Source organism: Chiroxiphia lanceolata, chromosome 15 (genome assembly GCF_009829145.1).
Source record: "Chiroxiphia lanceolata isolate bChiLan1 chromosome 15, bChiLan1.pri, whole genome shotgun sequence".
Classification (NCBI taxonomy): Eukaryota; Metazoa; Chordata; class Aves; order Passeriformes; family Pipridae; genus Chiroxiphia; species Chiroxiphia lanceolata.
The window spans coordinates 10,526,038-10,542,663 of record NC_045651.1 but is presented as its reverse complement, the minus strand read 5'-3'; the positions used below and the strand labels follow the sequence as shown (position 1 = coordinate 10,542,663).

The window sequence follows — 16,626 nt, the reverse complement described above, 5'->3', positions numbered from 1 at the left end:
CCAGTACCAACCTGACAGGTCCCCACCCAGCTCAGCATGGCTCAGACCGTGCCAATCCGACCCATGAGAGTCCATCATGAAAGAGTAAAAACTAGCACTGATACCCCTGCACTGCATTTTTCTTGCACAACAAAATTTGTGCACAATTTGTGTACTTCCCTGCTAGTGTCTTTAATTCTTTTTAATCTTGTCAGGCACATCCCAGTCTCCACGACCACTGACAGATCCAACACTGAATATATCTTTGATGGTATCCGTCCATAACACTTGTTGCTAAAAACATTGCAATGACTGAGCAGGAAAGATACCTTCTTCAGAAAATGGAAACAGCTGGATGTCGTGCACAGAAATAAATTAGTTGTCTGTGGGTATAACTGGTGTTGTGGTATATGGTTTACATTCTGAGGACTGATGTGTTCTGCCTCTAATAATTTTCTTATATGCCAAAGATACTAACTTGTTAATCTGCTTTAAAAGCACACCTGGGTCGTTTCTGCATTTTACAATTGAAATTCTGCTTGCAGACTTTCTAATGTAGATGTATGAATACCTAAATTCTTTCTCTGAGTTTGTACATGCAAAGCTGCATTCATTCCTCTAGTTAATAATTTGCTCTATACTCAGTGCAGATGGTTTTGAACAGCTACGTAACTTCTCTTTCACTAGATGAGTATTTTCTCCCATTGCTGAGAAACAAATCTGATATTTTGCCAGGAATCCTGAAGAGTTTTCAGATGGCTCTGAGCAACCACCACTCAGATGGCTCTGAGCTACAAACTGCCAGGCAAATGGGTGAATTTGAGGAGTCACAAAAAATATCTGACCTCTGACTACATGTGTTTTTTCATCTGCAGTAATTTTCACAGTATAATATTTTTGGCTGTATTAAAAAATGCAGAATCCAAGAGGATGTGCCAGCTCCCAGATTCACATGGGGGTTTTGACCTGATCCTGTTTCTGTTCTACACTGAGGCCTGGTGTACTGATCTTACTGATGCCTTCCATGAGCAGAAGGTCGGGTGGGTGGGCTGAAGGGGCTCCTGTGGTCTCCAGCCAGCTCTCTACCTTGAAGAATCAGGAGGGACAGACACCAGAATGTGGTTTTGAGCACATTGATCTAAAACTGAATATTGTGGACTTGTTCTTCAAAAGTCCTGCCCCCCCAAAAGACTCCTACACAGCCAGTCTCATGTGATCAGTCAGTACCTCATAGGTGAACACACGTGTGTGTTTTCTTACAGGTTCATGCAGAGTGTAGTGTCTTCCTTGTTAAATTACAGACAAGTACTAACGGTACGTACAGAAAACACGTGTCTAGAGAGTATGACTGGATTAATCAAATAAGCCCTACCCCAGCTCCTTTTGAAGCATTCCTTTCAGTTGCCTTATTTCTCAAGGAATATATTAATAAGATTCCTGCAAATCCCCAGGTGTATTTATTGAACCAGGGAGGAATTTAATCATCCACATGTTTCCACCTGGAAGAATTCCCAGACTATTACAGGGCAAATTCTTCTCTACAGTGACCAGAAAAGGAGGATTTCTATTCCTCTATAATTACTGCCTCATCTAAGAAATGAGTTTTACTGTATTTGCTTTTCTCAAGCTCTCCTGTATTCTTAAATGGTCATTAGTGTTTTTTGGTTTTCTCCATTTCAAATTGGCTCTGGGAATCAATGGAGAAAATGAAGAACTGCTGCAGATTGATTTTATGAACATAATTGTCCAGTAAGTGGCACTGCAGGACCAGGAATTCCAAACCCTGGATGATAAACAGTGCAGTCAGAGAGTGAAAGCAAGCGTGGGAGATGTCAAGACTTATCTGTTCCATGAAAAAAGTGGTTGTAGAGCAGGTGGGGAAATGATGTGATGGCATTCCTGAAGGTACAGTGCAAGGAACTGGGAGGTATTCAGCTGCTGGCTCTGGAATATGGTATCAGAAACTGGCCTTGGCACCAAGCTGGGCATTATCAGGGGTTTGCCAGAAGAAACCAGCAATATTTCTGGGAACTGTTCATTAGCACTTGATGGGAAGTGCCTGTGAAGGCTTTGTGCTGGGTTTTGCCATCAGGAGCAGAATGCTGGGCAAGGTGAACCATGTATATACAGCATTTCCTGTGGTCTCCTGATGTAATGTACATTAATTTTATGTAGAAAATCCAAAGCCCAGATTGGAAAGGACGTCAGTACAGTCTGGGAGAGTTCAAGGATTATTTCTGTAAATGAGCTAGAGATGCCTGTGAGGCTGTGCCAGTATGTCAAAACCATCACCCGGTTTTTTCATTCTCAGCAGATAAGGAGTAAACTATTATCTTGGGAAATTTGATCAAACGGACAAGTAACACTACACTTTTTGGCAATATAAATTGTAATAAAACTCTTATATAAGCTGAGAGAATGTTACTTACAAAATCACTTAAATGTTTTGGCTCCATCTGCAATATTTGAACTCAGCTCTAGGTTACTCATGCTATACTGTGCCAAGCTAAACTGATGCACATTCAGTTTTCCTGTTTCGCTAGATGCATAGTTATATTGGATAAGAATGGAAGAAAATGAAGATGAAAAGCCAATCTGCATTTAGAAGGGACATAAAACTATGTTTAAAGGGATAAACCAGCCTTTCAAGGGGATTAGGAAGCCATTTCCTCTATGATGTGGCTATTTTATAAATGCCTCTTGTGGGATTGTCTGTGCCCTGAAGCATCTGTGTGTCTGCGCCAGCTGCTGTTGGCAGCAAGACCCTTGACTAGGCTGAGGGATCTGGGATGTCAATATGCACCTGTGGGGGAAGAGGAGGTGCAGGAATATCCCATAGGGCACATGGAACAGCCACAGGATCTTACAACTGCTCCAACCAGACTTGTCAATTTTTTTCGTCGTCATCTAGAGACCAGATATTGCTGAATCCTTATACTTTCTGCTCCTGAGTTTTTCTAATGGCTTTATAAAATAGCAGTTAAAAATAGGAACTCTCAAATGTTTATTCCTGCAGGCACATAGGGTGGAACTTAGGATGCAGAAGCAGAAGACACACAAGACGTTGCTTGCAGCAACACGAGCAAACAGGTGAGAACAAGGCATGGCAGCACAACATATGACAAAACAAGACACCACAGGACAACTTGGAATAGCACACAGCATGTCACCACATGCAGCAGCACAAACAGCATGGAACAACACTTGACACTGTGTCACGGCATGATAGATATACCTGAAAGGGGATAGGAGTGCCTAGAGAGTGGTGAGAGATTCATAGCAGCATGAAATTCCTATAAAGGTATGGAAAATGTCTAGAAAACCACATGTAAGTCCTACAGAACTACAGGCAACTTCTGGAAAAACCATGGGAAATTCTTAGAAAGCAAAACTGAATTCCTAGAAAGCTGTGGGAGGACTCCAGAAAAACAAAATGTGAATTCTGAGAAAATTGGCTACAAATTCCCAGAAAGCTAGAGGGAATTTCTTATGAAGTAAGGAGAAATTGCTATAAAGCAATGGAGGAATCCTAGAAAGAAATGCACAGTTCTTAGAAAGCTGCTGCAAATTTCTAAAGAGCAGAAGGGAAATTCTGGAAGCAGAAAGGAATTCTTATAAGTAGAACATGATTACTAAAAAGCATCAGGGAAATTTCTAGAAGGTCATTAGGGATTTCTTGAAAGCATGTGGAAATTCCTAGAAAGAAAATCTAAGTTCCTGGTAAGGGAAAAGAAACACTTGAAAAGCAGTGGGGAGGTTTCCTAGAAGGCAACATGAAATTTCCTGAAAACTGGGTGGAAACTCCTTAAAAGCTGGAGGGTATATTCCCAGAGATCACTAGGAAAATCCTACAAAGGCATGTGAAATTCCTAAGAAGATAGAATCATAGAATCATTTAGGTTGGAAAAGACCTCTGTGATCATCAAGTCCAGCTGTTCCCCCAGCACTCCCAAGGCCACCACTCATCCACATCTCCAAGATCCACATCTGTGTGTCTTTTAAATCCCTCCAGGGATGGTGACTCCACCACTGCCCTGGGCAGCCTGTTCCAGGACTTGACAACCCTTTGGGTGAAGAAATTTTTTCTAATATCTGATCTAAACCTCTCCTGGAGCAATTTGAGGCCATTGCTCCTGGTCCCAGTTGGGTCCCATCAGTCGCAGGCTCTGGTGTCTCTCTTGGCTCCCCTGAGGTTCCCCTGGTTGGTGAAACTCCCTGTGCACTGTGCTGGATTTTTCTGCTGATGACTATGCTGGCACTGAGTGTGGAAAGAGCAAGAAAACGATGGAAAAATCCTGGCTGAGCTGTCCATAGTTCCTAAAGACACAGGGGAAATTCTTAGAACAAAATGCTGAGAAAATCACAGGAGAAAATCGTGTAAAGAGCAGGGGAAAAAGTAAAACTAGAAAGTAGATAGGAACAGATCCTATAGCCTTTCCTGAAATGGAACTTGTATCTAGAAGACATCCCTGATTTTAGTGTCTCCTAGGTGGAGGGGACTGGTTTGATGGACTGAGGAAGATACACTGGATGGCTGTGTTGGTGAAGCTGAGCCCTGACCTGCAAAGCCCAGCCCTGGGGAGCTGAGCTTTGCAGGAAGGGAGCAGGGAGAACTGACTGGCTTGGAAGGCCCCTGACCTTGGGACAGATGTTGACAAATGGATGGTGAAACTCAGGGAACATTTCCAGCCTGGGAAACAGTCTGTTAGAGGCTGTGTCAGCAACGGCTCTTTGCAACACAGGGCAGGGAAAAGCCAAGGGCATTGAGGCGGGATGCAGAGGGAGATGTTGCCCATGTTGTGGGATGAAACAGTCCTGCCTGATGTGGTGGGACAGGCACGGAGGCTGGAACAGGATAACATATCCAGATGACCTAGGGTGAAAGGGGATTTAGGATTATACTGTGGTTTGGGGTAATCCAGTTGGATCAGTGGGTTTTTCAAAAGTTTGAATGGAAGTTTGTCATGAGGATTGGAGCAGCCCAGAATTTAGACCTCAGGATGGATTCTTGTTTGGATTCTTGTCCCAGTGTTTCACTGAACTTGGTGGAATGTTTCTGACTGCCGTCAAGCCCAGACTGTGTGACTTGACTTTGACAACCAGCATCTTGCCTTGGAGAACAGTTTAATCCCAGAACCTGAAGGTGGGACTGCGACATTGCAACCACAGCAGGGTTGTCTGGGGAGCTGCAGATGGGAAAATGCTGCCTGAGACAGAGCTTCAGGAGTGGGACATTTGGAGTGGTCTGGTCATTGCTGGACTGCTGGTTGACCCTCTCTACCACAGCTGGACCTGCTGTGCTCCTTGGGCACCTGGGGCTGCTCCCCATGCAGAGAGCCCTAGTTGGGCTCCTGTGGCTCCCCGCAGTGAAGGTCTGAAATGCTGCTGTCAGTCTTCACTATGAGCAAAAAGTGATGCTTCTCTTTTTTTTGGTATGTATTAGTTTAATTATGTTTAATTCAAGGATTTGTAGCCTGCCAGTGGCAAAGCTGTGAAGTCTGACCATGCTGGATGTGTAATAATGTGAATTTAACAATCAGTTCTAGGGCAAACTGTTGCTCACTTGTTGTAGGTACTAAGGACACTCTTCATCATCACATGTCCTACATCAGAAAACCACACAAATCTTCTGTTAAACAGTTCTCCATCCAACAGTCAGGGGGCTGGGCTGGAATATGGGTTAGGATCTATTTGATGCTGGCAGGCAGCTCAGGAGTAAATCTGTAACACCAGCTTAGGAGAGAGTGCCACCTACCAAACCATCTGCTGAGAAAATTGTATTATCCACAGTCTCATCCACTGCTGCTAGAAATCACTGTCACAGTCATTGCTGAAGAGTTTTGCTGCTAATATATCTATTTGTATTCTTTTTATCCATTCCCTCAGAATTAATTATTCCTCAGATTAATATCATTCTAATGAATCATTCTGTATCACTGGCTTTATTTCATTTCTGAGATACTAATTAATATGTCAAAGCCATCTTTAACATGAAAATTGCTGTCATTTTTTCCCGTGACTTTCTTTTATTCATATATTCAATTTTTTTCTGAGGGCCTAAAATGTCTGTCCAGTGTGGAGTGAAAGAAAAAATGAAAGCTATACACTATTTAAAAAAAAAAAAGCATATGCAAATAAAGCCTAAATTGGGAAGGAATGGCTCAGTCTGTATTTTTGTGTTGATTTACTAGATTATGAGCCATTTCATATAGTAGGTCCTCAGCAATCAGCCCTGTAGGGGCAAAAAAAATTCGGCAGTACATCCAGTGTCTACATTTGTCAGTGAAATGATCAGAATATTTTGTATTTGTTGATGTAGATTAGGTTTTGAAGAAAGGGTCTTGTTAGTTTGCTGTGGATTTCCTGGCACTGTTCTGCTGTGCTGCAGGGATGAGGCAGTCAGAGGAAGCATTTTTCTTTCCTTAGAGCTCTCCTCTCCTCTCAGCTATAATTTATTCTCATCATCCTCTGCAGTTTGGCTCTCTACCCACTCTGGAGGGAAGTGTTGGCAGGGCAGTAATTCCTCTCCTACCCCGTATCTCTGGCAAATGGAAATCCCAGAAAGAGAAGGGGGGAAATTTTAGGTTTCCCTGCTAGAGCAATTTCCAGGGTGATTTAAGATCCATTAATGGCCTTTGCATTGATGGAGCAGGTCGAGCTGCAAGAGGAAGGTCACTCCAAGTGTTTCTTATGGGAAACTTTTCTTTCTCTGGTCCTGTGGGAGTGAGTGGGTGGAACTGGAAAAACCCCATAAAAAGTCACTGCATAAGCTCTGCCGATTAAATAACACAGTTATTGGCAGCATTGCACCGAGCTGAAATTACCCACAGCTCCTGGGGCTGGGGACTGTTCAGGTGACAGCTTCTGCTCGGACCCCTGGCTGCAGGTTTGGTACTTCTCTTTCTTTCCTGTCTTCTTCATCTCTCCAAAAAGAGCCATTTTGTTGTACAATCTGGGGGGTTACAGCTGAAACGCCCCAGCTCTGCTCTGGATTTGCAGGTGTAGAGAGAGATCAGTGGTGAGGGAGGGAAAGGAGACCAGAGCCTGAAGGGGCTCTGAGCAGGAAGGGGATGGCAGGTGAACACAGCTCCTTCCCCTTTACAAACAAGGAGTTTAGGAGTGGTTTTCCACCACTCCTAAAGCTTGTGCGTGACACAAGGCTGCTTTTTGAAAGGCTGCTGCTGGATTCCCACAGAGCAGAAATCCTTTCTGCAGTCTCCAAACTCTGTGGCCCAGGGATGGAGTTGGGCTCTCCTGGCTGGGATCAGGGCTGAGCTCCAAGAGTCAAGCATCAGTGTCCTGGGAGGGGAGATGCCAGAGGAGCAGCACTGCCTGGTCCTGCCTCCTGAGCATCCTGCAGCCAGTGCATGAGCTCCAGATCCCAGGAAGCAGTAACACTGCAGAGCAAATCCTTCCCATTCATACCCTCCTGCATTACCCTCTGTGTCCAGCTTTGCCACTGCTTGAATTGGCTGCCTCAAATGAGTCATTTAAATTCAGACTTTCATACATGGTGTTTCTGTCTGGACTTTTTCCATTTTCCTTTTCCCTGTTAGTGTTCAGATTTCCTCACACCAGTGACCTGATTGATACCTGGGGATGCTTCGTGCACTGGTTGCCACTGGAAATAGTTCACAAGTCAACATCAAAAGGGCAGTAATGTGCTTTTTGAGATCAGCCCTACTGAATCCCCCAGACACGGAGGGACATACCTATAATTTACAGTCAAAAAAAAGTGCCCACACTCAATACTGAATATTTAGGCCTCTCTTTGTCAGTGTCTGGGGACTAGAAATCATTTCTCTCAATGATCCTTTCTCCCTGCTGATGGACCTTTATCATTCAAGACTTATCTTGAGATCCTTGGAGATGTTAATAATAGTTTTTTCTTCTGCCATTCTTTGCTCTGTGCTTTTTTATTCACTACTCTAGTTTTCCCTGTAGAATGGCCAACATGATAATATCAATTTAAACAATGTGCTTCAGTGATCTTTAAAAGAGTTCATATATTTCTTTTCATTTCCAGGAACCCCTGATTTTCCTGAGAATGTTACATTGAGGCTGAAGTTATCTTGGCTTATTAGTACAACCAGCTATTTACAAACCTGACAGTTCTTTTAGACATTTTTCTGATAACATGCCTCAGCTGATTTTATGTTTAATAAATCCCATGCATGCAGACAAAAAAAAGCACCCTGAGAATGATGTAAGTACAATTTGTATCCATGTACTGATATATTTTGTAAATTCAGTTACCTTTCTCCAGCTCTAGTGTGTGCACTATTTTTTAGGTTAAAGCATGTTTTAACTCTGAATCTCTACTATGGGCTTTGTGGAACTCTGACTTGGTCTTCTAGTAGCTAATTACTGTTTGGATGAAGGTCATTTGGATCAAGGTGCTACTCAGTATTTATAAATTATATTTTTAAATCTTCATATGGACCAAGTAGGATCTTCTCCAAACAAAGTCCCCTGGCAGGAGCAGGTGCCTCACAGGGTGAGAATAGAGACACAAAAGCTTTCCTTTGGTGGGCATGCTTTGATTCCAGCATCAGTCAGAAGTGATTGAAAAGCATGACATAAAATTAAGCAGCTGTTTTATGTTGGTACCCAGGGAGAATTAAACAAGCTCTGTGCTTGTTTCTGAATCTCCAGGAAACACCTACACCAACAGCTTGTTGCTGGCAGTTTTAGGCAAGTCCAGACCTGGATGAGAGCTGATCCTTCTCGCACTGGCTGAGGGCAGGTTGGTCAGAGAGCAGCAAAAGGAAAATTCACGTGTAACTGGTTCCCAGACTCACATCAATCAGCTTCCTAATGCCACCACTAAATTTACTTAAATAATAATAGGGGTTTAATGGATTTCACTTTTGTTCCTCACCTGGGTATGACTATTAAGTCTTGAAAGTTTTAAAAGCTTATAAATTAGCTGAAATGACAAATGAGTACAGCAGGGTGCCCTGCATGAACTGCTGGTGTTTGAAACCACTGTAGCTGCTGAAGGGGCTTTGCTCCACTAGTGCAGTCAGGGCTGACCCAGACTTCTTGTTCATCCCTGAACTGGTCACACAAACTTAAAGAAGACACAGGAAACAGGCTCTGGCTTCTGAAACTGATACTTGAATTGCCAAAAAAATAGGGCCTGTGAGAGTCTTACAGGCTTTAGTGGGTAGGAAGTTAAATTAATGTCAAATGAAATTTTGAAACCCTCACTCGTCTGAGCAGCATTACATTCCTCCAGTGCTGAATTCAGCCTCTTCCTGAGGAAAGACCACTCCCTGGTAAAAAAGAACTAAAGAGTTCACTGAATGGAGCTGATAAGCAGATGCTTGAGAGCAAACTGGTCTCTCCTCTGCAATGTGTACCTCAGTGTTTCTCTGCAATATGCTTCGAAAATTCTGCTTTTTGTGTGCTCGGGAGTTGTGATTTCTCCTGGAATAATCCAGAGAGTCATTTTAGGAGAGCCTCTGGAATTTGTTGCAAGTAAAATCAAATGTGCTTAGTGACTTCCAGGTTCCCCCCAGCAATGTTCCCCTCAGCCCAGGGTTTCTGTGGAAAAAAAAAGAGTGTGCTACCTTTTTGGAATATACATATCATGTGGCAATCCTCATCTGTGGTGCCTCAAGAAGGAGACAAAAGCAAAAAAATCTTGAAAATAGAAAGAGAAAACTCACAGTGACTTTCATTAGAGATCTCTATTACTGAACAGCACAGGATTCATTTTCTTGTCTATTTTCACCCTCCTCTGAGGATGAATGATGATTAAAGGACAGGATAATAAGCAGGAGGAGGGCAGGGGGGGGGAATGAGAACTTGCTGAGAAGCAGTTAAAATTTATAAAAAAAGAAAAAGAAGGAGAAAGGAAAATAAGTGTTTCAGTTAACTAGTCAAGGTTAGCTTAGCACTGTGTCTGCTTTAACTGGCATTATGAAAAATGCCAGTTGGCACAAAAGCGACTTCACTAGTGCTGAGCCTCATGAAATTTATGTTGACAGCTTAGAGTATTTGTTCTTCTAGGAGGTTTCTTAACCTCTCTGTGATGTCTTTTATATTTATTTTCTGATTGTTGGGGGGTAAGATTCCTTTGCAAAGGCTGCAAATCAGCATGTTCATCTTTCACTGCCTGTTGCAGCCAAGGTAAGCAAGAAAAAACCCTTGTGGAAAACGAAGGGATTCGAAGAATAACCGCTCTGGTTTTGGTGCTTACTACTGAACGGGAAGGATTTTTGCAAAGGAGAAAAATGGTTTTGAAGAGAGCGGCAGGTCCCACTGCCGCTGGGTTCACCTCGGGGGTGCCCGTTTGGGGCTCCGGAGACTCCGCAGTGTTTGTCCCCTCTTTTTGCCCTCGCCTGAACCCGCACGAGTCAGTGGGGATGCGGCTCCTCAGAAGCCACACGCCCCGGGAGCCTGGGTTGTGGATTTTCCCCGCTCTCTCCCTTGCCTGCCCGCAGGACAACGATGCCCGCAGGATAACGACGGGGGAACGCGGGGAGGACGCGGAGGGGGGCGCGAGGCGGACGCGTCTCGTCCCGTCCCCTCGGTGCCGCCGCTGCCCCGGCGGGCCTGGCTGCCGGCCCCCGTCCGTGCCCACCCCTCGGCCGCCCAGGAGAGGGAGCCCGGCGGCCGCGGCTGCGCCAGGAGCCGCGGGGCTGCGCCAGGCGGGGGGCGGCGCGCAGGGAGCGCGGCCCCGGCGGAGCCCCCAGCCCCGGCCTCCCGCCGCCCCTGCCCCGCCGCGCCGGGAGCGGCTCCCGGCCGCCCCTCCCGAGCCTGCCCCGAGGGGAACGCTGCTCCCCCGGGTCGGGGCAGCCGCGGTGCCTTCGTCCCGCGGCCCCCCCCGAGCATCGCCCGTCGCGGGGGCGCGGTGCCGGTACTCACTGTCCGCATCAGTTCACTGAACCGGCTCGCAGCGCCGGGGCATCGCGCAGCGCCCGGGGCGTCCCGCAGCTCGGCGGGGCTCGGGACCGGGCAAAGTAATCCCGTCTGCGCTAAACTCCAGGAGAACCGCTCCCGGAGCCCGGCTTTGCCTCTCGTCCCGGCTGCCCGGGACGTTTTTTCCCCAGGAAGGCAGGAAAAGCTGCCCAGAAGAAGCTGCGCCCAACCGAAGATGTTAGAGGAGGCGAAGGGGGGTGGCTTTTTGCCCGCTCCGTGCCTCCATGCCTGTCATTCCCTTGTCTTAATCCTTTAGGAAGGAGTCGCCAAGCAGACAGAGCGTTCCTGAAGGGGCGATGCTGCCGAGCCCTGCCCCGGGCAGAAGGAAGCCGGGAGATGCGTGGCCCGGGGCGGGCTGCGGGAGAGAATGAGGAGCTGCCTCCGCCTGCGCCTTTCCGAGAGGGAAAAAGCATGGGAAGAGCTGGACCCGATCCCTGGAGCGCAGCCCCGCTGAACAGGAGGTGGGATTATTCCGGAGTAGTTATGGAGAGCTATAACCTGGCAGTGGAGTGTTAAAGCGACTTGTCCCTGCTGGAAGAGGAACCCACTGAGGGCACCGCCGGCGTTGTGGCCGAGGGAAGGTCACTCACGTCCTTCTCCTCCTCTCGCCCTTCTTTCTGCATCCAGCGAACGGCAGTAGAAAGAACTGGTAGTCGGCTCTTGCCAGTGTTGGGAAAATACCGTGCCTTTTGCCTGGGATGATTTGCCCTGATGTGCCACTTCCACGGGATGTACAAAGTGCGACTGGAACTGATCTGGCCAACAAAGTTTGCAGAGTGATCAGCAGGGGCCGTGGGATGGAGGGAGCTGGGCACGCACCAGCAGGGTCCGTCACGCACGGTCTGACAGCACAGACCTGCTGCTCCCTTGAAAACTAACTCCTTGATGGTCCAACTCTTACTTTTCCCCTGCCAATTTGCACTTTCAGGGAACCCCCCCCCCCCCACACACAGAGCATGCAATGCAGTGTTCCTGTGCTGGTTTTGTATATAAGATTTGCTATGCAATTACAAAACTAAAAGAGGAGGAGAGACGGCCCTGCATCCCAGAGCAAACAGAGAATCAGAGGTGAAAGGTAGGAGCCAGCATTTCTTGTTTAAATGAAACTAAATAACCTGAGCTACTTCTTACTGCAAATCTTTAAAACACACCTACTGTATGTTTATGTGTTTTGTCTTGGAAAGGTAAAAGAGTTTGAAACAGTGTGAAGATTTCCTTTCTGACACTGCCAAGAAACAGAGAACTGATGCATTTTATAACAGGAATGTACTGAGGAGGAAGGATGGAGTGTTTCATCAGTGAGACATTTAGGGAACTAGTGAAAAGGCACCTTGTATAATACGCTTCAGTAAATGTGAAGGGCTAGTGCAATGGACACTGGAAACACTCGATCAATAGTCTATTTAAGTGGGAATATATGCAAGCATGGAAAAGTGATTGCTTTCCTGTCTATGGGGTGTGTTTGGAGAGGACAGCAGCAGAACATTTGCAGGTGAGCTGTCTGAGTTAAGCTACTTCATGCTGGGGTGGTGCAGTGTGTTTGAGAAGGGATTGCTAAAAAACCCAGTCTGTAGGGTGGACTGTGTTTATGCATTTTCAGTTCCTGCTTGCAGAGCTTTCAGGATGTTTTTCAGGATAATTCAGATTGGGTGAGGTCCATCTGGGGGTGAAGGGATTATAAGAAAGGACCTTTGGTCTGTTTGGTGATGAGTAATTAATGGACGTCTGATGTCTTTGATCTCTGCAAGGCGAGGAGCTGATGTCGTCATGAAAATCATGATATGATTTTCCCTCAGGAGAAACTATGACTTGGAACGACACCACTATGGACGGGGAAGGGTTGCTGGCGGAAAGGGACTCCTCTTCCTTTCGGATCCTCACAGGCTGCTTCCTCTCACTGCTGATCCTCTCCACGCTGCTGGGAAACACGCTGGTCTGTGCAGCTGTCATTAGGTTTCGCCACCTCAGGTCCAAGGTGACCAACTTCTTTGTCATCTCCTTGGCTGTGTCAGATCTCTTAGTGGCAGTTTTGGTCATGCCTTGGAAAGCTGTGGCTGAGATTGCCGGTTTCTGGCCTTTTGGTTCATTTTGTAACATCTGGGTGGCCTTTGATATTATGTGCTCAACAGCCTCCATCTTAAATCTCTGTGTCATTAGTGTGGACAGATACTGGGCCATCTCCAGCCCATTTAGGTATGAGAGGAAAATGACCCCCAAGGCAGCCTTCATCATGATCAGCGTGGCGTGGACTTTGTCCGTGTTGATTTCCTTCATCCCCGTGCAGCTGAACTGGCACAAGGCTACAACCACAAGCTTTTTGGACTTAAATGCCAGCTTACAAGGTGTAAGCATGGACAACTGTGATTCTAGCCTAAACAGGATGTATGCCATCTCCTCTTCTCTAATTAGTTTCTATATACCTGTGGCCATCATGATAGTGACTTACACGAGGATATACCGGATTGCTCAGAAGCAAATACGACGCATCTCAGCTCTGGAGAGAGCAGCAGTGCACGCAAAGAACTGCCAGAACACGAGTGGCAACAGGAGCAGTATGGACTGCCAGCAGCCAGAGAGCAACTTCAAAATGTCCTTCAAGAGGGAAACAAAGGTTTTAAAGACTCTGTCAGTGATCATGGGGGTGTTCGTGTGCTGCTGGTTGCCATTTTTTGTATTGAACTGCATGATTCCCTTCTGCGAGCCTACCCAGCCATCCAAGGGAGCAGAGGCTTTCTGCATTAATTCCACCACCTTTGATGTTTTTATATGGTTTGGATGGGCAAATTCTTCCCTCAACCCCATCATTTATGCCTTCAATGCTGACTTCCGCAAGGCATTTTCGACCCTGCTGGGCTGCTACAGGCTCTGCCCGATGTCTGGCAATGCCATAGAGACTGTGAGCATAAACAACAATGGGGCAGTAGTTTTTTCAAGCCAACACGAGCCCAAAGGGTCCAGCCCCAAGGAGTCTAATCTGGTTTATCTGATTCCACATTCAATTATCTGTCCAGAGGAAGAACCTCTCAAAAAGGAAGAAGAGGGTGAACTATCTAAGACCTTGGAGAAAATGTCTCCAGCACTGTCGGGTATCTTGGATTACGAAGCTGATGTTTCTTTGGAAAAGATCAATCCCATTACACAAAATGGGCAGCACAAAACCTGAACAGTAAGGTTTACTAAGCCAGACCCAACGGTGTATATTGTAATAATCTTTTGGGGAAAAATACAAGATTTTTTTGGTAAGAAACTAAGCTCTAGGGAGAAAAATACACATTTACACCAAGCCCAGAATTCATTTTCCTGGCATTCAAAGCAAATTTAACATTTTAAACAATAAACACAAAAAGATACTGGAAATTGGTTATTAAAAAAGATGTTAAACTGTACTGTTCATACTGAGGAAAATACACAAATTTAGATACAGTGCAGTGACAAAGAAAATATTGCTTCTCTACACAGGGAAACCAATTTTCAGCTGAAAGTGAGGCAAAAGATAAATGTTGAGTATTTAAAGATTAATGTTTACTAGAAGTAAAAAGATTGCTGTGTCTTGTGATAGTGGGTGTTAACAGGTCCTAATTAAAGACTGAGAGATTGTAAAGGTAGGTAGATGCCTTCTTAAAATTATTTCTGAAAAATAATTGAGCCTTATAATGAGAATGGTTATTTTTAAAGCTTTGGGAGGTAATATGTTGATACTGGTTTTATTTATTTATTGTTTTAAATTGATATTTTTCATATGTTATAACAGATCTAGCTTTATTTATGTTATTTAAGATGTCTAAATAATGGGATATTTTTGGAGTGTCATAACTGCATTTTGACCAGTCAACCAGTCAGCACTTTATTACAAGCTCGGATAGTCTGGAGAGCTGGTGAGGGGAATAGAGGAATGTTAAGAAGCTCAGCAAGAAATGAAGGAATCAACTAAACCGATGCTGTGTGGAGTTCGTTTGCTTGTGGGCTTTTTTTATTTTTAAGTGAGATTTCTTTCAAAAGATAGGACCAGTGTTGACTGAGTTGTGAATTCTCTTCCCTTATAGAAATAAAAGAAATTGCTGCTATTTATTTTTAAAAAGTTTCATGTTACAAAGACTTTGCTAGAATGTCAAGTTTGTGGATCTGTAAATACCTTAAATATGACTACAACCTTAAGAAGAATCCAATTTGGGAAGGAGAGCGTCTTAGATAACAATTCTTAGTATATAATGTTTTGTATCTATGTAAGATAAACAGCTTTCTCAGACTTTTCTTATTTCAAGTCTTGGATATCTTTTCTGAACAAACACAATGGGTTATAATGGTAGTAAAGATGCCAAACGTCGTTATCACTGGTGTTACTGCAGGACCACCCGGGTCATTCTGTCTGTCTGCTACTCTATCACAGTCAGAACTAAAACGTGAGGTACCTGGTGCTTTACTTTGGGAACCGGGAGGACATTACATTTTAGTAATTGCCGTGTCAATAGTCCATTCAATAAGGAATAGTGCCTCATTACCATTTTGGATTAAGACATTTCTAAATATGGATGGAACTGCAGCCCCCACCTCAAAATCCTCCTGTGAACTCCAAAAAAGTTGCCAATGTTTAATTAAAAAAACCTGCTACTTCTCCATTGTCCTTCCCTGCTGCTTCCCTTTGTAATGCCAAAAGCAATCGGTGAGCATTAGCAACAGGAACATTGGATGTTAGTAGTCAGCAGAGTTCAAAGAAATCGATTTCTTTTCTGAATGGGAGAAAATACCCCTTGGAGCAACTTTTTCATAACATATATCAAAAAAATGTGTTGTCAGGAAAAGAGAACTGAGAGGAAAAAAAAAAATCTAACAAACTATATACATCCTGCATCAGGTCTGTGTATTTATGTATTGTGAATGTTTTCATAATTTTATTGCCTGTATGCTGCTTTCATACATATAATAAAATTATTTTGTGAACAGAAGGTCAAATAAAACAATCTACATTGCATTTATTAAATTCATGCTGTTTTTTGGCAGTTGTATTGATCGTGTTAAAGGGAAGGACAGTTCATTTTTTTCCCCATTTGCCTTTAATTGGGATCACCTCCATAAGGCTGATGGGAATTCCTATTAGAAATAGGGGAAACCTCCCTACTGGAGACCTCTGAGCCCTTGCTCTAAACTAGGATTTGAAAGCAGTAAAAGCAGCTTGGAAACAACCACTCGCTTTAGATGTGTAAAGCTCGACCTGCTGGTGACTCTTATTTCAAAGGTATTTTTTGCCTTGGCATAATGAACTTGGTTTATAGAATGCTTTTACTATTGGCTTTTTCCTTTCTTTCCCCCCCCCCCTTTTTTTTTCCCCAAGCTGTGGAGTCTTTCTCAAAGCCTGATACAACCCCACTGCTAGTTTCTGTTTTTTTGGAGCAAAATGAATAATTTCAGAAGTGACGTGATGGTGGGTGCAGCTGAGGTGTCCTCCTGTTCCTGGCAGCCCTGTACTTTGTTTTTGTCTCTGTCAGCAGATTCATTTTGAATTGAAGAAACAAACCTACATTGTCACTTCTGCCTTGAGCATTTACAGCAGGACCCATCCAGCACCTGGGACTGGAGTTGGTGCAGGAGCTGCTGGGATGTCCAGCTCCCCCTCCCTGGGTGCTCCTGGGGGTCAATGAAGCAGCAGGTCTGAGGTAGACAGGGCATCGTGGCTGCCTCCAACCTGTCTTAGCTCCTTCAGTGAAATTCCCCTGCATGTTG

The 16,626-nt window shown here is 44.8% G+C and overlaps 1 protein-coding gene across 7 annotated transcripts; it reads left to right on the top strand.

Annotated features, from left to right (window-relative positions):
* Positions 1–6,296: 6,296 nt before the first annotated feature.
* Positions 6,297–15,886, top strand: DRD1 (dopamine receptor D1). Of its 7 annotated transcripts, none has more exons than XM_032703029.1 (4): positions 6,297–6,865; positions 8,006–8,185; positions 11,165–11,983; positions 12,705–15,886. In XM_032703029.1, the coding sequence occupies exon 4, from the start codon at positions 12,713–12,715 to the stop codon at positions 14,069–14,071; it is 1,359 nt and encodes a 452-aa protein (XP_032558920.1). In that variant the 5' UTR covers positions 6,297–6,865; positions 8,006–8,185; positions 11,165–11,983; positions 12,705–12,712; the 3' UTR covers positions 14,072–15,886. The 7 variants fall into 7 exon arrangements, with proteins under 7 accessions (XP_032558920.1, XP_032558921.1, XP_032558917.1 ...); XM_032703030.1 differs by having other exon boundaries at positions 12,657–15,886; XM_032703026.1 differs by having other exon boundaries at positions 11,165–12,400.
* Positions 15,887–16,626: the final 740 nt, after the last annotated feature.